The sequence below is a fragment of the Leptopilina boulardi genome, unplaced genomic scaffold, assembly GCF_019393585.1.
Source record: "Leptopilina boulardi isolate dan_hultmark-lab unplaced genomic scaffold, ZJU_Lbou_2.1 LbouV2_51, whole genome shotgun sequence".
Classification (NCBI taxonomy): domain Eukaryota; kingdom Metazoa; phylum Arthropoda; class Insecta; order Hymenoptera; family Figitidae; genus Leptopilina; species Leptopilina boulardi.
This window is the reverse complement of record NW_026137996.1, coordinates 758,634-786,320: the sequence shown is the minus strand read 5'-3', so window position 1 is coordinate 786,320 and position 27,687 is coordinate 758,634. Positions and strand designations below refer to the sequence as shown.

The window sequence follows — 27,687 nt, the reverse complement described above, 5'->3', positions numbered from 1 at the left end:
TAAATAATTATTTATTTGATAAATTAAATTTCATAAATTATGTTCAAATTAAATAATTTCTTTTTCGATATAAATTATAATGTAATTAAAACTATCATTATAATGATAAAAAAAAAAATTATATTTCAATTTTTCAAATAATTATTTCTCTACTCATAGAATTTAAAGTTTTTTTATTCAAAATTTGAATTATGTAAGTCAAAAATTCAATATTTTTTACAAAAAAGATTTATCAATTTTTGTTTTCTTCTAAATAGTGAATTGTTGGTTCCGAAAGGGCAGACACAGATATTAAAAAAAAAAAAAAAAAAAAATAGAAAGATTTTAAAAAATATTTTAATAATGAAAAAAATTCAATATTCTAAAAAAGAAAGTTTTTTTAAAACCGGAAAATGATTTAATTAAAAAAACTAGATGTTGGGAGGGATTTGTGTATTATATAAAAATGCGGTACGATGTAGGACAACAATTTTTTTTGTTTTCTTCTTTTTTTCGAATAATTTGTTTTAAAATTTCGATTCCAAATTTATATGAATTATATATAATAACCTCAGAACTAGTGTCATCAAAACGTGATTTTCTTTGAAAAATTTTTTTTTCAGTTAAAATTTTTTTTAATAATTATTATTTATAATTATTTCTTGAATTTTATGGTCTTTTTGCTATATACGTTGATTTTATGCTTCTGCGGAGTTTATTATAAAGCTAGGCCGCTTTTAGGCGTTCGACTAACCCGATTATACATAATAATTATAATGAAGAATTCGAAATGTATTATATCTGTGTGTATAATATGTTTCACACATGAAATCGTATTAAAATATTATTGTTAATTATTAATAATATAATAATTAATATACCAATATATAATATATAATATTTTATAATTATTATAATAATTATTATAATAATATAATAATATTTATTATGATAATTATACTATATTATAGTTTATATATTATAATATTTTAATATAATTTTTATATTGTTTTTTTGTCTCAATATTTTATGTTTTTTTTTAATATATATATAATAACATTTGTCTTTTCTCTTTCCCTAATATCGTCGATATCACGTTAAAACTATCTTTTGTAATAATAAATGATTTTTTTTAAAAACATTTTTATAAATTATGTGAACTTTTTTACGTTCGTATTCTGTTTTTTTTTTTTCTATATCTCACACACATTCTCTCTCTTTGATCATAAAAAATTTCTCTCTCTTTTTTTCTCATATATAAGTGTACATATAACAACGATATTATTATTGGTAACGTAACATTTTTTTCTAACAGTAACGATTTTCATTAAAATAGTGTCATAGCGTGACATCGAGAGGATTGAGGGAATTGCGCTGAGAAAGTGACTGCTCATAGATGATAATTATATAAGTTAGAAATTTAGATCAAAGATTTATATGTATTTCATAATTAATTAAGTGTATAGAGTGTAATATGTACGCATTTTGTTTTACAATAATATGTATATAGGTATAGATTTCATATATATTCTTCGCGCATCTCGACGCACGCACCTGCCCTTGGATTTTTTTTTTATTTCTCTAATGTCATCTTCATAATTATCATAATTATCATAATTATCATCATTATCATCTTCATTATCATTTATATATATATAATTTTTTTGTAAAATTATTTTTACTTGATATTATAATAATAATAATAATAATAATAATAATAATAATAATAATAATAATAATAATAAAAATAACAATAATAATAAATAAAAGTACTTTTTTTCTTTTTTTATTCGTATAAAGTAGAACGTTGTCGCTTTTTTTTTTATTTATTTATTTTTTTTTTTTTATTTTCACACACCATTCAGGTCCAAAATACTATGATCTGAGGTTGAAATATATTTTTTTTTTTGTTTTCTTAAAATTGGGTTGTCGACAATATGAATTATATCGATTGTTTTTTGATTCTGCCTGATGCTTCACGCAAAGAAGAAACTTGAGCCCTTGGAAGTTATTTCCGAAATAGGTACTTGAAAGTTATTTTATCATTCAAGGTCCCTTTTGTGAAGCAATTTTTATCTAATAAACTATTATTTTCCCTTTTTTTTTTTTCTTAGAAATATTAATTTTTCCCAAAAAAATATGTTCTTTTAAGTGTGAAGCCATTTTTTTTCTTTCCTTTCCCGTGAGAAATTTTTCAAAAAAAAAAAAAAAAACTAACAAAATGAAGGAAAAATAAAAATAAAAGAAGAAAATTTCAAGCAGTATCAAATCAATCATCGTCGATAAAGTTCATATATATTAAAAAAAAATCATTAAAAATAAAACGAGAATGGCAAAGAGTTTTGAATCATCAGTTCACGATGGAAATATTTACTTGACGCGTCTAACCGTTTATTATTATTATTTTTTTTTTTTTTTGAAATCATCGATCGCAAATTCTGCTGGCAGTTGCATGCGTTGTTCGTTTATTTATTTATTTATTTTTTTGAAATTTCTTGTTTACTGCAATTTGGAAATTTGTATAATAAATACAGATAAGATTTCGATTTTACACGCGTACATTATTCCGCGTAAAAAATTACTCCAGACACGTAAATTTATTTTTTTTTAATGTCGAAGTTTTATAATATTTAAATCGGAAAATTAGCGATAATTTTTTTTTTTCACCCAATTTCGCATAGTGAAGAAAACTAATTACATAAACTATATGCATATTATATATATATAGTACAAACAAGACATTTTTTTTTTTTTACAGAATAATTATTGTTCAACATATTTATGAAAAATTAGTAGGAAATCTCATAGGCCAAATTTATATAAAACTTTTACTTATAATACTCTCAAATGGAAACGACGAAATAGAATTTATAACATCAACTAACTATATTGTACAAGTAGTAAAACTTTAACACTTTCCTAAAATTAGGTCCATGTTTCTCTCACTTTCTCTATTTAAAAGTCAAAGTTTATATGAAAAAATTTGGACTATGAGAATTTTCAAACTTGGATTCAGATTTTAATTAATATATATGAGACTCTTAAGAATTTATTAAATAGGTACAAATGAAGTTTGGAAGAGTTCCACCCTTTCTTTTGAGGAAAAGATTTTTTTTTTATACTTTCTAAATTTTTTATTCTCTATTATAAGATTAAAATTTCCTTTATTTTTTCATTCTCTTACGTGTTTTCTTCAAATTGCGAATTTCAGTATTACTATAACTCCTTTTCATTTTTTTTGTCTCTCTCTCATATTTTGTCTCAATTTTCTCCTTTTTCACAATATACATTCATTCATTCGCAAAAAATTGTCAAGACTAGAACTAATTTTTTTTTTTTTTTTTTCTCTCATACTCTCACTGTCTTCGTCTAAGATATAATAGAGCCGCTTCTTAAAGACGAGTATTATTTTCGCTCAGGTATTTCAAGGTTTATACATATGTACACTGCTTGAAGAACGCATTTTCTTTCTTTTTTTTTTTTTTTCATTCGTATATATTTTTATGTAAGAGGGGTGGGGGAAAAGGGAAAGGTATATTGTGCCAGGTTGTCAATGGAGTTCACACAACCCCCTAAACGGGACACCTGACTATTTCGTACTCAAACATGAGTGAGACGGCAACGAAGACGAAGTAGAGAAGGAACATAGTGAAGCCAAGACTTTTGTTCATTCGCCATTTAAAGCAGGCGATGCTCATAATTACGAAAAGAAGCATGCAGAATAAGATCGCTATGCTGCAAACCATTCCCACTGAGTTCACTTCCACAGGTTTTCCGTAGATTATACCATAGAGGAGCCATGGAATCGGAAGCCTGTGAAAAAAAAGTGAGAATATCATTTTTTTTTTGTTAAATAATTTTGTAAAATCATTTTTAGGTCAAATTTATTTATTTTATTTTTGTTCTTTTTTTAAAAAATTTATTTCTTTTACACCCAGAGAACAGATATATTTGTCTCAAATAAATTTTACTTGTTAAAATTTTATTTGTGCTAAATAAAATTTTTTTTAGCACAAATTATATAAAAGTTATTATCACTGAAAAAAAAAATTATTTACTTTCAAATAATCTTGTATACTTGACTATTACACTGAAAAAAAGTATTCACAACCAAACGTTTGGTTGGTATTTAAGCACACTGAAAAAAAAATTTATTTGATTCAAATACCGGTGTATTTGGTTATTATCAAATAAATATTTATTTGAATCAAATATTTCTTATTTGAATCAAATATATAGTATTTGAATAAAATATTTCAGTATTTGAAGCAAATACAATTTATTTGATTCAAATTAGAAATATTTGATTCAAGTAAATATTTATTTGATAATAACCAAATACACCGGTATTTGAATCAAATAAATTTTTTTTTTCAGTGCAACCAAAATTTTTTTATTGAATCAACAAAATTTTAATTGTCCCAATAAAACTTCAGTTAGGACAATAAAAATCCTTTTTTTTCTAATTTTGGTTGTGTCAAATAAATTTTGATTGAGACAATTAAAATTTTGTTGATTCAACAAAAAAAAATTTTGGTTGCTTAAATACCAACCAAACGTTTGGTTGTCAATACCAAACTCTTTTTTTTATATCAAATAAATATTGACTCGAACCAAATAATTTTTTATTTGAATCAATTAAATAGTTATATTTATTTCAAATCAAAAAATTACTGGTTCAAATACAAATTTATTTAATTCAGTTCGAAAAAATTATTAAAATTTTTTTTTTAGTACTGAAATTAAATAATTAAAATCGCTTTGTCTGACTAAAATATCCTTTTACTACTAAAGAATGAACCTTTTTTTTTTTTTAAAGAACCTTTTTTACTATAAGAATGCATTTATTATTGGTAATGAAAAATAAAGAAAAATATTGTTTTGATAATTATCATCTTTTACTACTTAAAGCAAAACGATAAACTATTTTAAAAACTTTGTCTGACTATCTACTCTGTTTTAGCTATTTATCTTCAAAATACAGTTTAGAAAATTCTATCTGAATAAAATTTTGTCATTGAATATTAAAATAATTAGAATTTCAATAATTTTGTCTGACTAAAATCTTCTTTTACTACTCGTCCCAAAAATACAGGAATATAAAACGATTTGTCAAAAATTAAATTAATTAACTAATAAACTAATATAATATGGAAATTATATAATTATTTCATGAATTATATTTGTCGATTATTTTTTTTTCTTCTAATTTGAAGTTATTTTCATGATTTATTTTTAACATAATTGTTTATCAGTGTTAATAAAACAAAAAAAAAAAAAAAATTTATGTCATTTCTACACGACAAATTAGTAATTTTATATTTTTATGAATGAGTCATTTTGTTCAGCAAACATATATATATATATATATATATTATATTTTAGACATCTAATTAGAGAGCAGTGATGGAAAGTGGAGTGAAAATAAAATAACAACAAAACAAAAAAAAAAGAAAAAAAAGAGATGAAAAGGAGAGATGTAAAAAAAAAAATTGTTACCCCGTGATGTAATATGCTTTCATTTCGAAAACATAATTTATAATTAAAGTGAAAAGCATTAATATTAAACAGCTCAACATTAGCATAAAAGATGTTGTTTACTTGAAAAGAAGCATTTGTTTCACTTGAAAATAAATACCCTAGTATTATAAATTTTTTTTTGTCAATTTTACATATATATATATATTACAAAATAAATATATATTAGTTAAATAAAAAATAATTTCTATGTAAAAAATAATTTTTCTTTAAAAAAATAATTTCTATTTAAAAAATAATTTCTATGTACTCTCTAAATGTGAATTAGTAAAAATGTTTACTAATTTGAATTAGTGACTATCTTTTTGCTTCTAAATTAGTGAAATTTTACTAATTATTAGTAACTTTTACTAACAATTAGTAAAATTTAACAAATTCTAAAGCAAAAAGTGAGTCATTAATTTAAATTAGTAAATATTTTTACTAATTCAGATTTAGAGAGTAAAAAATAATTTCTATGTAAAAAATTATTTCTATGTAAAAAATAAATATATAAATTTGTTAAATAGAAAAAATATATATATAAATTGTGTCACTTATTCTAAAAAAAAAAAAATTAAAAAATTATTTTTCAAATATTTCCTCTCTAGTGAAAATATATCGTTTATGAAACAATTTTAATGCTGAATTTTTTATCATTTTTTAGAAATGCAAGACAAATAGGTGAAATGTAACATGTACGCATGAAACATGTACAGATATATATATTGTCCTTTTGTGTATATATATATATGCACAAAGGACTCTATATATATATATATATATATATTGAGAGTCGGGCATTTTGCCAGTTGGCACTGACGCAAAGGGAAGAAGGACAACGATCGATGTGGAATCAAGTCGAATGTCGTTTTTCCGTATTTTCAGAATTGAAAATGAAGTAATCGATTTATTTTCCAATAGAAACGATCGTCTGTGAGAAAATTGTGATATGTCTTTGCCGCGAGACAGTTTTGCGGAATGTTTGAAAATTCAGTGGTTTTCTCCAATTTGAGGACAAATGGCACTTTCCCGAAAAAATTCACTCAGCATTCTCAACATATATATATATACATAAAAAATCCATAAAGAAAAATTAACGATAATTATTAATTATTACAAGAAATTAGATTATAATAATTAATTGGGGCGCATATCCCATAAAAATCATTAGAATTTTTATTTTCAACAATTTTATTAGATATGTAATTAATTTTTAGACGAATTTTCATTTATCGAATTAATATACATTTGTCAGAATTTCTTTTTTAAAGAATTTTTAATTAACATAATTTTTAGGTAATTTTTATTTGTCCAAAATTGTAAATGGCTGAACAAACAAAAAGATTTTTGCACAATTTTTAAAATCTACCATTCACGATTTTTTTTGACAACTTTTTGATTGGTGAATTTTAAATATCGCGCCCAAATTTTTTTTTTTTCGGCTATTTGCAATTTCGGACGCAAATAAAAATTCGGCATTTTAAGAATTCTAATAAAAATTCGATACATAAGAATTTTGTTAAATAAAAAATTTGTTTAAAAAGAAATTCTGTTAAATATGTAAATTCGAAAAATGAAAATTCGTCCGCAAGAAATAATTATTTTTAATAAAATTCTTTAAAATGAAAATTTTAACTAATGATTTTTATGCGGAATAATCGAGGGAATAATAATGCGCACCTAATTAATTAGAAAACTTATAATTAAATTTATTATATAATAAATCCAGTTTTATATATATATATATACTTTAAACTTTTCCATATAATTATAATTATTATGAAAAGCTATTATAATTATACTAAATAAAAGAAAAATCATTTACATTGACGAAACACTAATAACATATTATGTATAGAGAAATTTCTAAATGGAAGAACCTTTATTATAAATAGCCGTTACTTGTGTAAAGTTGACATGATAAATTCAAAGTTTGTTTTCGAGGGAAAAATGTTCAGTCTACTGAGAGATAAAACTTGAATGGTGGCGTGACGTAGAAACCTTTCTTAGCTGCTTATCTTGTTTATTCTCTAGTTTTCATCTGTTTTATTATTATTTCTCATTACAGGGACATATTTTTTTTTATTTTCACAAGTTGAAGAATTAAGAAAAAATAATTATTTATAATTTTCTGTATATTTGTTTATTAAAAAAACATTAAAATTTAATTTGTCAAATATTCCTAATAGAAACACAGTTTTTTTGAGGATATCAAATTAAGACCATAAAATGTATCAAATTGTTGATAATGCAACGTTTTGATGCTGTTTATTGTCTCAATTTAAGAGCCTCAGAAAACTATGAAATTACAATTATGAAAAAAATTTCGAATAATTTCTTTTCGTTTTTAGTGTGATAAATTTCAATTTAATCTCGCGCATTCAGTGATAATTTTTATAGCTATAATGGTTTTTAAAATAAAATTTACCCCATAAAATTACGAAAAGCTAAAAGATATTTTATATTTAACTCGAGAAACTAATTCTTGTATTAAATAATATTTATTATTATATTCCACGACAAACAAAACTGGTTGAATTTGCCAAAAAAGAAAAAATGTTCTTAAAGTCTAAATCATGAGAGAATGAATTTAAAATCTCTTTTTGGCACGAAAAAACAATTTTTATTTTATATTTCTTTCTCTCTCACACTATCGAAATGTATCAGTAACGAGAAAGGGAAAAAAAATAAATATATATATTTCCCACGAGAATTGATTGTATATATGAATGTAATAAAAGAGGGTATTTTATGGGATCGGATAAATTTCAAGGTTTGTCATTGTTTATATGTGAGGATTTTCTAAAGGCTTACCCAACGGTTACGTCGAAAATGTTACTACCGACGGAACTGGATACAGCCATGTCGCCAAAACCCTTTCGTGCAACAATGACACTTGTAATGAGGTCGGGGATGCTGGTTCCGGCAGCAAGGAACGTGAGACCCATCACTTCCGGTGGGATTTGAACGGTATCACCGGCGACGTTCGCCCACCAAACCATCAGGTACGAGTACGCTGCTATCCAGAAGATCGAGCCGATGAATGTTACAGCGAAAAATTTTTTACCTATGAAAACAAAAAGTTATTAACATTAGAAAATTCTCAGTTAAACTTTTTCTTTTAATAATAATTGCTTATTTCACCTATCGCCCAATCAAAAATTTACTAATGGCGCAGTACTGGCGCAGTACTGATATAAGTATTGGCGCAGTACTGGCACCTAGTATTCACTGGAAAACGAAAGGTTTTAATTTAATACCAACTTTAGGTACAAAATTGTTATTTGGTTCTATTTTGATACCTAAAATCGGTACTGTTTTAGTACCTTCTTTTTACAGTGTTGGCGCCAAAGTTGGCGTAACTTTGGAGTGATAACATTTTACCAGTATTGGCTGCCAGAGTACCAGTACTGGTAACCACTACTATTTCAGTACTGGCTGAGTACTGGCAGTTTTATAATTTATTGTATACGAAAAGAAAGCTTTAACTGTAACAGAGATAAGAGTTTAACTGCAATAGTGAAACTTATCTCTGCTCCAGGTAATACTTTTTTGGTATACTTATAGGAAAAAGTGTCTGAAAATTTTAGTAACCCAACACAAATTAAATATTAATTAAATTATAGTCAACTAACTAATTAATATTTTGTTATATATAAAATCGAAAACACCAAGAATTTTTATTCTTTCACAGAAAATTAAAAGGCATTAAAAATAAGCTGCAACGCTTATTATTTTTTAATCCAATTTTGCTTATTTTAGTATCAAAATGGATTGAAATTGGCAAAATTGACTTAAAATAATAAGCGTTGCAGCTTATTTTAAATGTCTTTTAATTTTCTGTGTTATTATAATATATATTGCAAATTATTATTTTAAAAAATCAAAAAATAAATATAAAAATATATTTATTTTAAAACCGCAAAGTTTTTATAATATATAAAAACAGTTCATTAAAAATAAAAATATAAAATAATTATAATGTATATAATTAGACAATTAGCTATTTAATTATCGTTAAAAATTTTTTTTTTTGGTTTATTGCATATCTGAAAACAATAAGAAAATCTTGCAAAATATTTTGGAATTGGTCTCGCAGGAAATTTTTGGTTTAAATAATTTTACCTATACAAAAAAGCAAAATAAAATACATTTTAATTTTAAAAAATAAAATCAAGGTGAAAAAATTTTATAAACAAAATATTTAAACAAAAAGATTCATTCTAGAACTTTTGGTAAACTAGTATTAATCAAAATGAAAATCTATTTTAGTCAGTACTGGCTCAATATCGGCACAGTACTGGTTTTCCAGTACTGGGAGGGGGGGAGGTACTGCAACAGTATTGATACAAGGAAAATACCACTACTGGTTCAGTACAGACTACCCAGTCTCGGCAGCCAATACTGAACCAGTACTGCGCCAGTAGTCAACTCTGGTATAATATTGAAATTTTTGGTTGGGACATTGAGAGAAAAAATTGTTAGTTAGTAAACTATACTGCTGCTAATTTATTACTCTCTAAATCTGAATTAGTAAAAATGTTTACTAATTTAAATTAATGACTCACTATTTGCTTTAGAATTAGTTAAATTTTACTAATTGTTAATAAAAGTTACTAATAATTAGTAAAATTTTACTAATTCAGAAGCAAAAAGTCACTAATTTAAATTAGTAAACATTTTTACTAATTCAGATTTAGAGAGTAGTTGATTTAACTAATTAGTTTGTTGGAATAATTATTTAATAACCTTACTAATCAAATAGTTAGGCTGACTAATTAAATGGTAACATCAACTAATATAAATTAGCAAAAATATTTTTATATGGTAATCGCAATCAATCGTGTTTAGTATAGTAATTTTTCTAATGATTTAAAAAAAACAAGTGTAACGCTCTCTGAAGAAAGGGATCTTAGAGGCAAACGAATTATAGATTATGTTTTCGCTAATTTTCTCTTGATTAAAAGTTTCTTTTTACTTTTGTAAAATTAAAATCAGTTTTTATATTATAAATACTTTTTAATGTAATAAAGACTTAAAATACCACTTAAGAAGCACGTAATATAACCTCAATATCAAGGTAATATTACATGTAAGATTCGTAATATAACGTTGTAATATTACAGTAATCTTACAGTGATCTTAAAATGTCCGCCTCAAGGTAATATTACCGGTAATGTTACTGTAATATTACGCGCTAATATTACAGTAATATTACAGTAATATTGCAGTCATATTATACCGTAATATTAAGGTAATATTACAGTAATATTGCAGTAATATTATACCGTAATATTAAGGTAATATTACAAGAGAATATTACAGTAATATTATGGGAACATTTCTTTACGAAAAAAATCTACCCATCCAGGGAATCGAACCCCGAACTCAAAGCACACGAGTCCAGTGTTTTACCAACAAGCCAAATTGACTTATAATATATTTACGTTTTTTATGCTTTATGAATAACTCAAATCAGTCTGTAATATTACTGTAATATTACTGTAATATTACCGTTAATATTACAGTAATATTCCCGGTAATATTACCTTGAGGCGGACATTTTAAGATCACTGTAAGATTACTGTAATATTACAGCGTTATATTACGAATCTCACGTGTAATATTACCTTGATATTGAGGATATATTACATGCTTCTTGGGCAATTATTTTTATTGAGAGTTGATTCTCTTTGTGTATTTTCAATTAAAAATTTCAAAACATAACCTATATTTTTTTTTTGCTTCTAAGGTCCCTTTCTTCAGTGCAGATGACTTTGTACCTTGAAGGTGGATATATTTTAATAATATATACAAAAATTGTAAATTCACAAAGAATGTGGAATTTTTTATATTTGAAATATAATTGTATATTATGCTACAAAATGATGTAACTGTTAGGTGAGAAGTAGTGAAGAGATATTTAGCTGTATATTCTCGAATAACACAAACACATATATAGCCAATGCCTTTTCATATATATATATATATACACAAGAGTTGGAGGCACTTTAATTGAAAATGGAGTTGTGGTGTATATACACGATATCAATGATGTACGCGTTCGTTAGTGCGAAATTAGTAGGACAATATCACATTTCATTGAGCGGTTATATAATGTTATATAAAGAGAAGATCGTTAATAAATGAAGTTAGAAGTTGGAGATTCGTGGAACGATTCAAGAAAACGTTTAACCTCATTTATCTCCATCAGTTCCATTCAAACAAGAACATTTCCACTTATACATATATATACATATTATATATAATCGCTTTATTATTTTAGCAATATATTCAAATTTATCAATCAGTTCGCATGAACTTATTAATAAATAAATGAAGTATAATTTTTTTATTTTTTATATTCTAATTTAACCCGCCAAAAAATGGAAATAATTTTTTTTTACCTCTGGGTGTTCGCGTGTCTGGTAACGTCAACCAGAGAGGAATCAGAATAGGTGCAACTAGAATATATGTGAGCCTTTTCTTAGGACTGCTAGGCCAGCCCATATCGAGAGCCTCCGGAGGTTCATCCTCCTCTCCCTGCAAAAAAATAAATTATAGTTAAAACAAGTTTTATAACTAATTATCAATAATAAGTTTTAATTTTATAGCATTATTGTGGTACGAATGATATAATTTATAATAATTATACGATTATATGTAAATAATTATTAATCCTTACTTTTTATTTCAATTATAATTCAAAATTGAGGAATTAATTATATAAACCTTATCCATAAAAGCGCTTAGCTTTGAAAAATCCAATTGAAGTTTTGTTTTATTATATCATTGTGAATACTTTTTAGAGTTGAAAAATAAACGTTATTTTTCATGAAAGGACATATATAGTGTGAACTTAAAATTAGATTTTTTTTTATTATATGCCAGTAAACTATAAAACATATATATATATATATATATTCGTCTATATCCTGCGTTGACATTGTTAACATTTTCTAATTTTATTTTACAGATATGACATTCACTTTTTTTTATTACTTATAATTTCAAAAGCAATTTTAAAATATAATAATAGTTATTTGTTTGCTTGTTAAATAAATTGATATCGTTTTATTGTTACAATTTTCTGTAAAACTAGGAAATCCCAATGCGGCAGTAGTAAAAGTCAGTTTAAAGTCGGACGAACAAAAAAGCGGACAGTAATTCGTATATATTGTATCAGTAGTAATAGTTCATTTTAGTCAGACAAAATGATTTAATTTTTTTTAAGACAAATTTTTTTTTTTTAGATTTTTCTTTTTATATTAAATAATAAAAGAAAAAAAAATTATATAAGACAGTCGAATTTCGGCCTACCTGACATCAGATATACTGGCAGTAAGGCAGCAATGACCTAGATTCATATATATATATGTGAGGCATTCAAAATGAAAAGGCCTTTCTGCTCATTTAGAACAAAGCTCACTATCATCCCAACATATTTTGCAACCAAGGAGCTAATATCGCACGAAAATTTCGTATTTTGCGCGCAACAATTTCGGTCAGTCGCATATATATATAAGATTAATGCGTTATCATCGCCTCTTCATTTAAAAACTTTAGCAATATATGAACACTCGAAAGTTGAAGAACGAAATTTTATTTGAGAAAAGAAATTCACGTCTCTAAATCATTTCTTTCCACCCTCGCATGAACCAAAAAAAAAAAAAAAAAAAAATATATGATAAGTCATTCAGAATTTATTAATTAAATTATAAACTGAATTTCTCACACGCTTTAAATTTATTTTCTTCACATCATTTTTAAAAAAACAAATATAATATTAATAAATTACAAAATTATTATTAATTTAGGGCGAAAAAAATTGTACTCAATTAATTAAAAAAAAAATATAGCAAATTTTTGTTTTCCATAATTCAATTTAACTTTATATTATATTGAAAGGAAGAAATAATTTTGCGACAAAAAAAGAAATAAAAAATTTGTCAGTCGTTTATTTATTTCTATATTGGAAATTGAAAATTTTTTGTAAATTATTTTTTAAATTGTCAAAAATAAGGTCAGAAAAAAATTAAATGTATGTGTGGAAATTGAATTTATATTCGTGAGAGAGATTTCTGGAATAATTTATATTAGTTATAATCGAAAATTCGAGCGAATGAACATATTCAGGAATGGCTAATTTACCATTTCCTTTATTCGCTATATATATATATGTATATATAATAAAAATCTCAGTTGAATTTCTATTCGATTTTAATAACACGGTCGTTTCTCCCGGGATTCCCAAAGGTATACGAAAGAGAAAAATTGCCATTGCAAAAACGTGTCGTCCATTGCCGTAGATAAAATTTATCGATCGCCGGCCTCTTTTTTTTCTATATAACACAATCGCGCATTCGTTCATGTGCATTGTGCATCCGTCATCTATGTAAGCCATGCGTACGACAATTTTTCCATTTTATATATATATATATATATATATATATATAAATAAAATAAAATTTAAAATATAATACAATAATAATTATTATTAATTACAATTATCATATAAATAATTTTCTTGCTATTGTTATTTTAAATCACTAAATTTTTCTATTTTTTTTTTAAATTCATTTGTTATAAAAAAAAATTTCAACATAAAATTCGAAAGTAATAAAAATTTTTAACTACTCTCTAAATCTGAATTAGTAAAAATGTTCACTAATTTCAATTAGTAACTCACTTTTTGCTTCTCAATTAGTAAAATTTTACTAATTATTAGTAACTTTTACTAACAATTAGTAAAATTTAACTAATTCTAAAGCAAAAAGTGAGTCACTAATTTAAATTAGTAAACATTTTTACTAATTCAGATTTAGAGAGTAATTTGAATATAGTTAAATTTTATTAATAAAGGAAACTTTTTTTATTTCATTAATAATAATAATTATTATTATTAATAAGAATAATAAAGTTTTTCGAGATTATTTGATTAAAAATTATGACTAACATCTTAGCGGTAATGGACCATTGAAAATTACAAACATACTATATATATATATATATACTCTGCTTTCAAAAATTGAAGAAAGAGTCTATTTTTGTCCGTCACTGGATGAGAGGGCGAAAAAAGTTTTTTTTTTTTTTACGAAACTGGAGCAAAAGATTTTACTCCGATTCTCAATCTCTCGCACAATATATATGCTTTCAAAATATTCCAGAAACATCTTCCACGAATGATAAATTATCCTTAAAAAAAATTTCTTACTTTTCATATCTCCCAAAAAAAAAAAAAAAATCAAATTAATTTTAAAACTTTCTTCAATCTGTAATAAAAAAAAAACTTATTTTTTTTTTAATTTATTAAAAAAATAAAATATATTTTTTAAAATTTTTCAAATAAACGTAAAACCAACAAAATAGAAAATAAACGTAACATATAATGTATAGAAAATAAAACCAGAAATATAATAAAAAAAAAGCAAAAAACAAAATAAAATAAATAAACGACAGACGCAAAAGTTTATTGTGCTCGAATTTTTTTTTATATACTGAACTTTTATCTCTACCAATCCGAGCCATGTCTCTGTATTTAAAAAAAAAAAAAGTAACAGGTTTATCTGCTCTATAATAAAAGATGATTGATTTTTATTGCACTAGTAAAATATAAAAATCATATAAATTAAATCTATTCATGAAAAAATTAATCAACGTTCATAATATATAATATATAGAAAATTTGTTGTTTTTTATTTGGAATTATATTATTTAATACTCTTTTAATTGAAACTTTTTTTTTTATTGTTCAATTGTAATTTAATTAATGCTTACACAACTTCGTTGGAATTAAAAACGTTTCTAAAAAGAAAAATAAAAATAAATTTGCAGTTTTAAATATTTCACGTTCTTTTGTCAATATTTACAATGAAAAAAATAAACAATCTCATATGAAGAGGAATGTTTCTTTTTTTAATAATCTCTTATGTTATCATGTGTCCAAAACCGAAATATTCTTTTTTTAAAATAGAACATTTTATATTCGAATTTTAAATATAATGAACAGAAAAATTATTTTTTTTTTATATTTCTAAAAAACGGATACTAATTACTCAAAGAGGGAAAATTTAAAGTTTACTCATTTTGAAACATTTCAAAAAAATTATAGTTTTTGTATAAAATTAATATTTTTGTTTTAAGAGAATAACATGAAAAAAAAATTGCTCTTGATATAAGAGAATCTTTCTTTCTAATGGTAAAAATATTTTACAGTTAAATTATTAAACAACATTTTTAAAATATTTTCAAGAAACAATTTTAACAAAATTTTTTTTTTTCAACTAAGAGAAAAAAAATGGAAAATTATATATGATTGAAAAAAATTAATTTACCGATTCGAGGCCAGCGTCGATACCCGGTGTTATCCCACCATTTGGAAGTTCTTGAATACCAGCACTGGTCTCTGCTGTTGTTGTTGTTGTTGTAGTTGTTCCTTGTGAACCTTGCTGAAGTTGAAGTGTTGTCTCTTTCGATGCTGTCCCCGAATAATGTGCCGCTGATGATGTCGCAGCTCCATTGTGCGGTCTTGTTGCATCCAATAGTACCTTTAACGATGCGATAGCATGCAGCTGTGTCGCTTTTTCATCCACCTTGCCTAAAGATTACGTTTCATTTTTCGTTATAGTAAAAATATTACAAAATATACACAACGTACCGCAAAAATCATTCATTACAATATTTCATTCTCAACGAAAAAAAAAGTACTCTTTACTATATAATCATAATAAAAAAAAAAAAGAAAAAAATTAATTTCAAACAAAAATTACTATAAATTTTAATTTAAAATAAAATTCCTTTTTTTTAGGGTTTCGTGGCTCAGGCCCGAAAGCCTTATATAGTTTCGTTTTGGAGTCCGTTGATCCGTCGTATACTCGTATGGTTGCCATAGCAACCGTTTCCGTAGCAACCGTTACCATAGCAACTGTTTCCATAGCAACTGTTTCCGTAGTAACCGTTGCCATAGTAACTGTTTCCGTAGCAACCGTTGCCATAGTAACATTTCCATAGTAACTGTTACCATAGCAACCGTTTTCATGACAACCGTTATCATAGCAACTGTTTCCATAGCAACCGTTGCCATAGTAACATTTCTATAGTAACTGTGTCCATAGCAACCGTTGCCATAGTAACATTTCCATAGTAACCGTTTCCGTAGCAACCGTTACCATAGCAACTGTTTCCATAGCAACTGTGTCCATAGCAACCGTTGCCATAGTAACATTTCCATAGTAACTGTTTCCGTAGCAACCGTTACCATAGCAACCGTTACCATAGCAACTGTTTCCATAGCAACCGTTGCCATAGTAACATTTCCATAGTAACTGTTTCCATAGCAACCGTTGCCATAGTAACATTTCCATAGTAACTGTTTCCATAGCAACTGTTGCCATAGTAACATTTCCATAGTAACTGTTTCCATAGCAACCGTTTCAATGACCATTTTTTTGCTTAGCAACGGTTGCTAAAAATTTATTTTCCTTAGCAACGGTAATATTAATATTGGCCACGAAACCCTGCGATGGAGGCAAATTAAATTAGATTAGAAATAATTCTGTATTTTTAATAAAATATTTCAACTAAAAGAAAATTCATAAATATATATTTTTTTTTGTTCCCATAATAAATGATTAATGAAATATTAATTTATCATTAAATCACAATATAGAAATAAATTTATTATCAAATAAAAATTCCAAAAAGAAATTATTTCATCTTGATTGAACATTAGCTATTATTATTATTTTGATTTATATATGATATATTTATATATTAATCGAAAAGAACATAAAAGTATGATTAATTGTTTGATTCAAGATGTGAAATGATTATCATTTATATCTCAAAAATTGAGTGCAATTTTTTTTTTTTTTTTGATTTCTTTCATCAAAGTGAATGTTGCTTGTGAAGAAAGCATCTATATATATATATATGTATTATGTTAAGGTTGTAGGACAATGTTTGTGTATATCAAAGTGTACTTTAGCCTCCTTGGGAAAACTCAATTTGGACAATGCTGGCGTTGGATCAATCTTCTCCCCTCAGAAAACGTTCAGTGAAACGTCGAAAACTGTATATATATATATATATCGTGCAAAACTAAAAAATGGCCATTCCTTTTTCATGCTTGAAAAAAAGAAATTGCTTCGAATATGAGAGGAGAAATTTTGACCTTTTGCCCAGTAAAGCCACCAATGTTTATATAATGTAATACTATTATATAATAACAAAATATTATTTATTACATTGTTATAATATAAATTTATTTGATACAAAATAATTTGATATAATAATTTGATATATATAAATAAATTTGATAATAGTCAATTGAAATTTGTCCAATATATAACAGGGAAGTAGAAAAATGTTCTATAAGTGTAAAGATGCTGTGAAAAAGTGTATAATAATAAGCAAAAGAGCGAAAATCCAAAAAGAAAGTAGTTATTTTTTAATTATTCTTTCGTTGTGATTTTTTTTCCGAAAAAATATTTTACCTCACGTAAACGATTTTAAAATAGATTAAATTTCAATAATTTAAAAAAAAATTCGTTTCTTCATTTTTATGATAAAAATCTGTTAACTAAAAAACAAATCTAATCTATAATAAGAAAAAAACTATCTACTTAATATTTTTCAAAATTTTATAAACTAATTATTACTATAAATTAATAATTCTAACTAATATTAGCAATGGATTCAATTACATTCCTCTCTATATGAAAAAAAAATTTATTTGATCCAAATAATCAATTAAAAAAAAAAAAATATTTACTTGAACCAAATAATTTTTATTTTAGTCAATTATTTGATACAAATAAATTATTTTTCTAATAATCAACCCATTATTTGAATCAAATAATTTTTTTTCAGTGTAATTTACTTTATTTACATCTCTTAAAAAAATTTTTTTATACATGCAATAAAATAAATTTATTTTTATTTCCTATTTTGTTTTTTGAATTGTCTATATATAAACAAAAACTAAGGCTAAATTTTTCTTTTTTTCAGGCTTATGCAAATATACAGTAAACGTGTAACCATCACCCGATTTAATTTCACGAACCAGTGCATTCGCTATAGTTGAGAACTTCATAGAGACAGCTAACAGTTTAGTTTATAATTCTTTTAAATATAATGTCTAAAAACGTTTTTTTTTTTTTAAAAAAAAATAAAATTTATGAAAAATTAAATATTTTAAATTAATTGAAACCGAAAAAAATTTACATATTTTTACATTATTTTATACCACAAAAACTACGATATTATTACATTCCCATTCCTATAATATTTTACAAAAAAAAAAAAATTCTTACAATTTTTCTAAATTGATTTTGAAAAAAAATTTAAATTCATCCTACTCCAACTTTTTACAATAATACGCACATGCACTGAAAAAAAAATAATTTAATTCAAATACTTGATTACTTATTATCATCAAATAAATATTTACTTGAACCAAATAATTTTTGTATTTAAAACAAATATCATTTTAATTGACTCAAATAATAATTATTTCATACATAAATAAATATTTATTTGATAATAATCAAGTAACAATATATAAATATAAATTATTTTTTTTCAGTGTGTACAATAATACTACATAATTTATATACAATCCACCTACTCTGTACAGTATCTCCCCTTCTTTCTTAACTTTTTTGGTTAAAAAAAAAACTAACGATCAATACTAAGCTTTTAAGATTGGGATTTTCTACAGGAAGCAAAAAAAAAAAAATTAAAGTCCATGAATGTAAGCTAGGATCGTAACTTGAGACTTGAGAGAAATTTTATGTCCCCACTGACAATTCATCTTAAAAGCTTCGATGAAAATTGGTCGCGCACTTTATCTAAAGTTACCAGTAAAATAAATGATGACGACGACGACGACGACAACGCGAATGAGGTAATTTTACAAAATTTTAATTATCGACTTTTTTTTTAATGGTCCCCAAATGAAAAATGACTGTTTAATTTTATGTAAATTATTATTTTTTTCTTTAAATTATTCAAAAAATATTTATCAAACTTGACTTCAAATTTTTACTTTGGTTTTATAATAAAATTTTGTACTATTTAAAAATTATTATTTATAACTAATATTATTGTAATTATTTGCAACTAATATTTTTATAATATAATAAAAATTACAAATAATAATAATAATAATAATAATAAAAAAAACAAGGGAATATTAATTTTGTTTGAAGAGAAAAACGATTTATAAAAAATAATGATTAAGTGCAATCAAGATAACGGCACGAGAATATTAAAAATGAGTTCAATTTTAAAGGTTGACTTTTATTTCCCTTCTTCATTCTTGGCAACTTCTCCTTTAGAATATAAGGTGGATTAATTTCATCCCTGAAAATCGATTTCTTCTTTTGTCTCATTTTTATTTTTAAATTTCGACACTAAGCATTCAGTTTAATTTTAAAAGATTATACACAATATTCATTTGTTTTTACGTATATTTTTCGAAAAAAAAAAAATTAAAGAAATATTAAAATAAATGTAACAATTTTAACAAACAAAAAAAAAAATTTCTGACAAATGAAACCTGGTGATTCTTTTTTTTTTTTTTTTTTTTTTTTTTATTTTGTTTCAGAGAAATGTAAAAATGAAAAATGGGGTCTGGCCCCATTAATTTTAAAGGGAGCACACCAAGAGCAATAAAAACATGAAATGAGGTAACATTTCCTTTTCGTGTTTCCGTGTGTTTCTTTCTAGTATAGTAGACTTTCCGAGGCTAAATATCGTCCGCCCACTATCGTTTTGCCTATCCCAGAAAAAACTATGCCCTAAACTGGGTTAACCTTCATATAGCAATATAGGACTTAAACTAATAAGAGAAGGTTAAACATCAAGGAATGTAATGCAAACAAAACGAACAACTCTGACAGAATAAAAGCAAATAAATATATATATATATATATATATATATAAATAAAATGAAAATTTATGTATATATATATATATAAAGGAAAATAAATTCTACGAATCAAGTTGAACCTTTTTTTTCTGCCACCCTATAGTGAAGAAAAAACTTTGTATATGTCATGTGCAAAGAATATACAAGTATTAATCAAGCTCATAAAAAAAACCCCTATAATCAAGCAAATGTTATTTGCAAAGTAAAAAATGATACAAATATGTATAATGTTTAATATTTTGTTAACATGTTTTTTTTTATATTTATATTTAGGATTTACCAGCTTAAAGTCATTTTTTTAAAAAGTATTCAAAAATTCGAATAAATAAATGAAATTAGTTAATAAAAAAATATGAATTAATTATTTAATTTAAATATTAAATAATAATTTAATTTAAATATTAAATAATATTTTAATTTCAATATTATTCAGAATATTAGAGAAAATTAATATTTTCAATGTCTCGATCTCTTTAAGATGTTAACAAAAATAATTGGATACTTTGTCATATTAAAAATAAAAAAAATAAATTACATGAAAATTATAAACGTAATCTGTGCGCCCTATAAAAGTGACAGATAAATTTATACTTGTAGTTAAATAAGCCTAAGTACTATTTACAACTATATATGAATTACTTTTATATATGTCATTAAATGTATATAGTAAAAACTAATCTGTAAAAAGAATCTTTAAATGTAATATAATTTGCAAATATAACGCAACGTAAAAACAATTTTAAGTAAGTACCTTATATTGTAATATTAATTTAAAAAAAAAAAACTTTCTTAAAGATTACAAAAATTGTAAATAAAAACATAATATAGACTGACAAAAAAAAATTTATTTAAATTCAAATAATCGGTTTATCAAATAAATATATTTACTTGGATCAAATAATTTTTATTTGAATTAAATAAATTTTACTTCTATCAATAATTATTTCTGTATTTGATACAAATATCATTTAATTGATTCAAATAATAACATATAAATTGCATCAAATAATTATTTATTTGTATCCAATAATTATTTATTTTTATCAAATAAATATTTATTTGTATCCAATAATTATTTATTTTTATCAAATAAATATTTTTTTGTACGAAATAAATGTTTATTTGATAATAGTAAAGTAACCGATTATTTTTATCAAATAAATATTTTTTTGTACCAAATAAATGTTTATTTGATAATAGTAAAGTAACCGATTATTTGAATCAAATAAATTTTTTTTCATTGTAAAAAAAATATTATTGTGTAATTTTTTTGTTTTATAAGTATAGTGTAAGTGGATTTCAGTTAAAAAAACGGGTTCAGTGAAAAAAAAACTCTTAATAATATTAGAGTAATTCAAGTAGTAAAATAAAAATTGAGTCAGACAAATGAATAATTAATATTGTAAATTTAGAATATAAGTAGAATAAAAAAAGTTTTAGTCAGACTGTCTGAATTCTTTTAGGCATAGTTTTAAAATGTTCTTATTTTAGTTCAAGTAGTATAAGTTAGTTTTAGTCCGACATAAGTAGTCTAAATTTCGTCAACAGTATCTAAAAATCAGATATAGTCAGATATAATTTGTCTAAATATCTCTACAGTAGAAAAAGGCCATTTCAGTCAGACTGTACATATATTAATTCTTTTACTTTAAGTAGTATAAGTCACTTTTCGTCAGACATAATTTGTTCAATTTTAAAGTTTTAATCACTATTTTTCAGATTCGGTCTTAGTGGTAAAAGTCATTTATAGTCAGACTAGATATTTTTTTACATTTAACTTCAGTAGAACAAGTTCGTTTTAGTCTGACAATGAAAATTCTTGTAATAAGTGATCAAAATCAAATTTAGCTCTACGTTACACACGGTTAAATAGATAACTCCCTTACCGACAGTAGAATTTATCGTCTATCGATAACTCAGAAATCTAACTAATTTCAATAAATTTGAAAGTAAAGGGCATTTAGCTTAGATATAAGGTAACAACCTGACAGAAAAATTTTCTACATTTTACTAAAATATTTTCTAATTTAAAGTGAAAAATTTACGTAAAAAATGTTTTGCCTAAAATGTTATCTTCTTTATAAAATTCATTTCGAATGGTTTATAAGTGCCACTCAGTGAAAAGATTTCTTTAATTTAAAGAAATCAATTTCTTTTACTACTTTTCTTTGATTCAAAATATTTTCTTTGAAACATAAAAAAAGCTTCATATAGAAGCAAAGATATATATATATATATTTTTTGAATCAATTATAATTTGTTTGAAACAAATAAATTTTCTTTGTATCAAAAAAAAAAATTGAAATAAAAATTTCCGAATCTAAATTTGCTTGCAATAAAAGTAATGAAACTTGGTGTCTGGGGAATGATTGATTTGAGAATATGCTTATTGTATCGGTTTTGAAAAAAAAATTGTATGAGAATATATATATGAATCAGTTGAGAGAATGGTCCGTCGCAAAGGGATTCCGCGCTCTAATTGTTTATAAAGCGAGTGCATAATTCTCGTTGTAATGTAAGCAAAGTTGACTGGGTTTTGTGGGTTAATAGGTGACGACCATCTACCATCTAGAATGTACCCTCGCCTCCCTAAACAGATACTCCTCTTGACTCGACTCCAATTCCCGAGAAACCAACTGTAAGTTTAACACGATAGCTCTAGAAGCGCCCGGGGTCGATATTTTCCGAGCACACTGCTACTTCCAATTTCAACTCTCCCCCCTCTCTCTCTCTCACTGCCTCTTCCTTTTTTTTCCATCTTTCCTTTTTTTTCTAACTTGTCCCTTAGGAATGACGATAGACACTCCTTTATATTATCATTGTCCATTTCATTCTTATATTCTTTTACTTCTTCATTTTTCTTTCCTTTTCCTTTTTTTTCAGTTTTCCTTTACCACCTCCATCAACAACGCTTCTGTCTACTCTATTGTGTTGTACATTGTACTCAACTTCACTCCATTTTACTTTGTTTCTTTGACCTACTGCGGCGTACCTATGTACTTATATATATATATAGTGTAGGTACACTCCAATATTAGCACGATCGAAGAAAACGTGAGGCGCTGAATTAGAGCCTTTTAATTAAGAGATTTTGGTTACTTTACCTATTCTCCCTTTTATATATATAAAGTCTCTCAATTTTCTCCCTCTAAGTAATTTCTAGTATGCAAAATAGCCCACTTCGTTTAACTTTAGATCACTTTCATTTCATTCACTTTCTTTCCTTTTTTTTTTTTTTTTTAACTTTGTATCACTTCGTTTAACTTTTAGATCACTTTTATCCTGTAAATTCACTTCTTTCAATGTTATACATATATATACTTTAATAGGGTAATTCAATTTTTTCTAACATCGAATGAGAATAATTGATACTTGAGTTATTTCGCAATAAAAATTGTACTATTAGCAAAGAAAAAAAAATATATATATCTACTTCTTTATCGAATCATAAAAAATAAAAATTTCTCATAATTTATAACTTTTCTATATATAAAGTTTTTTTTTTCAATTCAAAGATAAAAATAAGAATTATTACTTCGATAAGGTCATTTTTTTTATACTCTCGAATTAAAATGAAAAAAAAAAATATCTCATAGAGAAATCAGTAATAATTCGAATTGCGAGAGTTTTAGCGATTTTCTAAAATAGAGAGAGAATTCGAGATAAATGCGGGAGAATTTCAGATTTAGCAAAAGTTTATTAGTTAATCGTTTCAAGAGTATAATGATTTGATATTTCGATGGAAAATTAATTTTCACTTGAATATAAACATGATTTAGTATTTTTAGGTGTACTTTTTCCTATTGGTAAAATTTTCTTTTATACAAATTTACATTAATAATTCATTTACTGTATATATATATATATTTTTTTTAAATTTAAGTTTTGTGCAATTATTTTGATGTAATATAAGAATATGAAAGATGTAAACCGGAAGTTCGTCCGAAACCGAAAGGTGGGGACTGTGAATAAATAATAATAATAATATATATATATATATTTCACTCGTGCACGATTAGGGTATTATTGCATTAATCGAAGTATATACGATTAAGCAGAATGAGTAAATCTATTTTCTCAGTTACGTTGAGTTATATACATTAGTATAATGCGATTATTTAATCCGTTTTGAAAGAAAAACATTAAGTTAAACGAATAACCAAAAGTCGATAAAGCTTCTGTTATAAAGTGAATTCAATTTCACAATAATACTTTGAACATTATTTTTATATGTTATTTATATATTTATTATAAAAATAATAATAACTAGAAATATTTTGTTTATAATAATTAATTATTTTATTTTAGAAATTATCTTATATTAAAATATATTTTTTTAATTTAAAAAAAATTCTAATAAAATATTTCATAAATTTTAAAAAGAAAAAATAGGAATATAAATGACAAATTGTAATTTATACAATATTCATTATTATTATTATTATTATTATTATTATTATTATTATTATTATTATTACTATTACTATTGTCATTATATTATTTTCAAATAAAATTTCAAGTGGTGAATATTGCTCGTTCAGATGGCATTTAATTTTAAACTTTGGTTATCATGAAAATTTGTTTTAATTAAGCTTCGTATATATATATATATAGGAAATTACTCGAAACTTGGATTGTTATTAATTTCCAATTGACTCCACTTGTTACCGCCAGTGAGGGTAAAAATTTGAATTTATATTGCTTTTATAAGCGCGTATATCATAAGGTTATTTTTTGCAATCTTGCACATTTCTTTATCGATTTTCAATTTGAGCACACGATATATAAAATATATATATACGTATATATCGCAAAAATTGTTTCACACTTTTTTTCCCCCTTTGAGATGATAATAAACATAATTTTTATATATTTTTTTTCCACACTATAAAAGTTCAGTCATGTGAACTTTACTTTACTATATGGCTAGCTTTGCCTACATACATAAAGGGGAGGGGAATTTGTCGCTTCTAAACTCCCGCACAACGAATATATATATATGCAATATCTAATTACACGGTTAACTTGAAATTCAAGACTTAGATTCCCTTGGGTACAATTTATAATTTTCGTCTGAAATTTAACTTATTTTTATCCCCCAACAAACATATGTCAAAAAAAAGGTAAATATATTTACTTTAAATCATATTAAGTAAATATCAATTATTATTATAAATCGAGATTGAGAATTCGTAAAAAAAAACCTCTAAAAACAATATTTTACTACTGGAATGCTTCTACTACTGTTCTGAAAAAAATTTTAAAAAAAACATATAAATATAAATTGTCTGACTACAACTTACTATTCCTACTAATACTAAAATTTGAAGATTTTTTTCTCTGATTAAATTTATATATTTTACTTACAGGAGAATGAAGAAAATTTAAACCACTTTGTCTGATTAAACACATACTTTCACTACTGATAATAATTTTACAAGATTTAAAAAACTTCTCTATTTGTCTGACTAAACTTGTGTATTACTACTAACACCAGAAATTCGACCCTTGTCTGACTAAAACGGTTTCTCACTACTAAAAAAAAAAGATTTCAAAAAATACATTCAAATGACTGTAACTGATTTTTACTAAGAGTGTCTAAAAAAATGTGTCTGACTGTGACTTAATTTTACTACTAATACCAACATAAAAATAATTCAAAACATTTTGTCTGACTAAATCTGTATTTACTATACTTTTAATTTTTATCAAAAACACAAAATCATAATTGTCGACAATCTTAGAGAAAAATAAGCCATTGTTTATAAAAAAAAAATTAGATAAAAATTAGAATTGTTTACTAATTTTTAAGAAAATACACACAATTATTAATTATTACTTAAAAATAAATTTTAACTGAAAATAATTTTTTTGCGAGAATTATATACAACTGGATCATTCAAATTTGGGTGAAATCAATTTTAAATATATTTTTCAGTTCTGTTAAAAACTACTTTTTATATTGAAAGAAAAATTTATTTGATATACAAATAATCATTATTATCAAATAAATATTTATTTATAGCAAATAATTATTATCTTGAGTCAATTAAATATAGTATTTATTTCAAATATAACAATTATTGGTTCAAATACAATTTATTTAATTTAAATAAAAATTATTTGATCCAAGTAAATATTTATTTTTATAATAGTCAAGTTAACAAACAAATAAATTTTTTTTTTCAGTGTAGTTTGAGGTTGTTAATAACCTCCTTAAACCAAAATTAAAATTTTATTCCAAGATCTTTCGCTAATGATATCAATATTAAAAAAAAAATTTTTTTGTTTTTTCTCAAACCAATTTTTACTAAAAAAGAAAACGTTCTTCTTTTAAAAAATAAAATTACTATTAACTTTTTATTAATTTTCTCCACTTCCTTAAGGATTTTTTTTTTTTTTTTGTCCAAAAATGACAATATTGCATTTCAAGAAAATTTATTGAAGCAATCAATCACGACGTGTACCTTTATCGTAATAATTACTTTACACCTACAACTAATCACTTATACACGCAGCAACAAGCATGCACACGGCTTGATGTTTATCCTCCGTTATTAAATCAATGTAAATGCGATTCCCCAGGAGGGCGATTGGCTGGAAAAGTGGCGACAACGATACGCAGACTTTAAGTTGTTTTATAATCTTTTAAAGTTATTTTTAGAATTTTCTTGATTTTCATATAAATATATATTTATAATCACTAGAAGACGCTCTCTTGGTTGAAAAAAATATACACAATTACACAGAAAATTAAAAGGCATTAAAATAAGCTGCAACGCTTCTTATTTTAATCCAATTTTGCTTATTTTAATACCAAAATGGATTAAAATAAGAAAAATTGGATTAAAATAAGAAGCGTTGCAGCTTATTTTAATGCCTTTTAATTTTCTGTGTATGTATATATTAATATAGTAGCGTAGTTGCATCATTGCGAGCTTAGATATATAAAGAGCCAGAAGTGATTATAATAACAGTTACCATACTAGATGGTAACATATAATAAACTGTAATTTAATATTACTAGATGACCGTAGTAATAATTTTCTATTTATATCTTTCTTTTATTTTAATTATCGAGTGTCTCCAGGTCACCTATATATAATATAACATAATATAATATAATATAATATAATATAATATAATATAATATAATATAATATAATATAATATAATATAATATAATATAATATAATATAATATAATAATAATATATTATATTATAATATATAATAATATGTTACATAATATTACAA

At 24.2% G+C, this 27,687-nt stretch overlaps 1 protein-coding gene across 6 annotated transcripts in view; it reads right to left on the bottom strand.

Moving 5' to 3' along the window:
* Positions 1–1,155: 1,155 nt before the first annotated feature.
* Positions 1,156–27,687, bottom strand: part of LOC127289919 (sodium/potassium/calcium exchanger Nckx30C) — a 57,448-nt gene continuing 30,916 nt past the window's right edge. For all 6 annotated transcript variants that reach the window (XM_051318192.1, XM_051318194.1, XM_051318193.1 and 3 more), the window contains 4 exons: positions 15,834–16,096; positions 11,907–12,042; positions 8,314–8,566; positions 1,156–3,792 (listed from right to left, as the gene is read on the bottom strand). In XM_051318192.1, coding sequence (XP_051174149.1) covers positions 3,552–3,792; positions 8,314–8,566; positions 11,907–12,042; positions 15,834–16,096 — 893 coding nt within the window. In that variant the 3' untranslated portion in view covers positions 1,156–3,551. The remainder of the gene's footprint in view (positions 3,793–8,313; positions 8,567–11,906; positions 12,043–15,833; positions 16,097–27,687) is intronic.